General features: G+C 57.6%; 1 protein-coding gene across 1 annotated transcript in view; it reads left to right on the top strand.

The window, feature by feature from the left end:
• The window catches only part of LACTBL1 (lactamase beta like 1), a 5,738-nt gene extending 3,292 nt beyond the window's left edge, over positions 1-2,446 (top strand). Inside the window, exons 5-6 of the mRNA XM_018574491.1 lie at positions 624-729; positions 1,468-2,446. Coding sequence (XP_018429993.1) covers positions 624-729; positions 1,468-2,446 — 1,085 coding nt within the window. The remainder of the gene's footprint in view (positions 1-623; positions 730-1,467) is intronic.
• The last annotated feature ends 240 nt before the right edge of the window (positions 2,447-2,686 follow it).

The raw sequence follows: 2,686 nt of genomic DNA, 5'->3' as shown, positions 1-2,686 counted from the left end.
GAAGGGGAGAGGGGGGGGGGGGGGGGGGGGGGGGGCAGCAGGGCCGGTGCTAGGATTCTAGGCAAGGTGCATCTTGCCCCCTGCCCCTCCACTTGTACTTGCCAAAATGCCCCGATGTTTGCGCTATGTTTTGGGGGTTTTTTTCACTTACCTTCGGCGCGGGAGAGCAGCGGCGAGTCAGCGCTGGTCCGGTGGGAGGAGCTCCAGGTGGGGTCCTAATTTAGCTGGCCGGCGACTGCCAGAGGTGCCGCCGCGTGTCGGATTCCACCTGGAGCTCCTCCCACCGGACCAGCGCTGACTCACCGCTGCTCTCCTGCGCCGAAGGTAAGTGAAAAAAAACCCCAAAACATAGCGCAAACATCGGGGCATTTGTACAAGTACTTGTCACAATGCCCTGTTTTTTCCGCCCTCACCCTGCAGCGCCCTCAGGCGGCCGCCTGACTCGCCTTGCGGTAGTGCCGGGCCTGGGTGGCAGTAGGTGGTCAGAGCCGAGATAGCATTCCTCATTAGGACCGGTCCTGATTTCCAGGCCTACATAGCTCCTCGGCATGCACACGCCAGGAACATGTGACGGCGCATTGGCTTCAGCTCTCCTGATCTGTAATGTGTCTGGTTCTCCGCAGGTCTCCCCCGCCGGCTGCGCTCCACCAACCTCCTCTGGAAGGGCAGCACGCAGGACGCCATCCGCCTGTTACGAGATGACGTCTTAGTAGCAGATCCGGGAACAAGGTGAGCGATCAATGGACTGGAGGGGCGGAGGGACAAGTAACATCCACTGGGACTGTCATGTGACCATACAGGTGGACTTGACCACCTGTATGGTCACATGACCAGGAGGGACCAGGACCGTCTTTAACGCAGGGCAAAAGGGGCAGTTGCCCCGGGCCCAAAGCAGCTGCCCCTTGAGCCAGCGAAAGATACACATGGGTACCGTTCTGTTTAATATGCAATACGCATCGCATACTGTTGTTCTGCCCCTGCCGCACGCTGTGTGACCTTGTGATGTCTCATGCTGGGGTCACCTCTTACTTGGGGGTCACGTCTCCCTTTGAGCTGTCTTCTCCTATCTGCTCCTGTCGCATGGTATGGGCCAGGGCGTGGTGGGTAGGGGCGGGGGAAAGCCCAAAAAAATGTTTACCCAGGGTCCAATCAATATTAAAGACGGCCATGGGAGTGACCCAACTTGTATCAGCGCCCATTGTTGTCGTCATCCTTGGAGAACCCGTCAGATTGGCTGTTATCTGGCATGAGGTCCCCGTCCAGGGCTGGTCCAGGGGCAGTGCTAGATCTGGGACTCACGGTGAGTCCTGGAACTAGGACCACTTCTGGGAGTCAGAGAGAGGAACGCGTTGGGCATTGGAAGGGAGTCTGAGTGTGGAGAGTAGCATGCCATGTGTTATGTGGAGAAGACACCAAGGCTGACGGGGGACATTTCCTGGTAACCTTCTCGTTGTCTCGGCGTTTCAGGTGCCACTACAGTAACCTGGCCTTCTCCCTGTTGGCGCATGTCCTGGCTGAGCAGACATCTGAAGGGGATTACCAGCGCTGGGTGTCAGACAACATCCTGGACCGCATCAACATGGAGGACACGGGCTTTGACCTAACACCTCCAATCGTGTCCCAGATGGCGGTGGGCTTCTACAGCAACGGGCAGGTGGCCCCACTCTACGATCTGGGCTGGTATCGCCCATCGGGGCAGATGTACTCCACGGCGGCAGACATGGCTAAGCTGGCTATGGCGCTCCTGGGGACATTTCACCGCCGTATCCTGGAGGCGGACACGCTGAAGACCATGCTGACGCCGCTCTTCAAATGTTCCACGGATTATTTTGCCAACAAGACGGGAACCCCGTGGGAGGTGAACGAGGAGCTCGGCTACGACATTGTCCGCAAAGATGGCGACCTCGATGGATACTCCGCAACCTTCTCCGTAGTTCCCAAACTGCGCCTGAGTTTCATCGTGCTGATGTCGGGGACGCGGCCTCAGGAGGAAGACATTGTGTCCCAGACATATCACATCCTCATTCCTGCTATGGAAAAGGCCTTCAGAGAGGCGGAGAAACGTCTTAACCCCACCCCCAACCCCACCCCTTACCTGGGATTGTATACGTACGCGAACCTAACGTTTTACGAGATTAAGGTGGGGCACAGCGGCGTGCTGGAGATGCAGCAGTTCGGTCCTCACATTCAGGAACTGATTCCGGAGATTTACAGAACGATCCGCCTTCATTTCTTAGAGGAACGCATCCTGCAGGTCGTCTTCGACAGGGAGTTCCCGTGCGTCCTGCGGCTGGGATCCGCCTCCGTCTCCCTGGAAACGCACGACCGCCAACTCTTCAACTTCTACCCCTACAACACACAGGGCCTGTCCCCGGGCTTCGATGCCCCGGGCCTGAACACCTACAACGTCCAGCGTATATATCACAAACCCGTCTTCCATAACTAACAAAGAGGGCGGCTCCAATTTATGTGACTCCGCCCACAGCACAACCGCCAAAATATCCAACAGGGAACTTCTGCAATACCCACAGCAGAGGTGGAGGGCCGAGCGCGAGGGGTGCAGAACCACGAGTGAGATCTGGTCATGGGGAACTAGGGGGGGTAACGGAGACAAGGGATGAAATAAAGGAAGGCCCATTATGAGGGGCTCCCACCATCCCTGTGCCCATTATGAGCAGCTCCCTCC

Source organism: Nanorana parkeri, unplaced genomic scaffold (genome assembly GCF_000935625.1).
Source record: "Nanorana parkeri isolate BGI_ZX_2015 unplaced genomic scaffold, ASM93562v1 scaffold2998, whole genome shotgun sequence".
Taxonomy (NCBI): domain Eukaryota; kingdom Metazoa; phylum Chordata; class Amphibia; order Anura; family Dicroglossidae; genus Nanorana; species Nanorana parkeri.
This window is presented reverse-complemented; position numbering and strand designations above follow the sequence as displayed.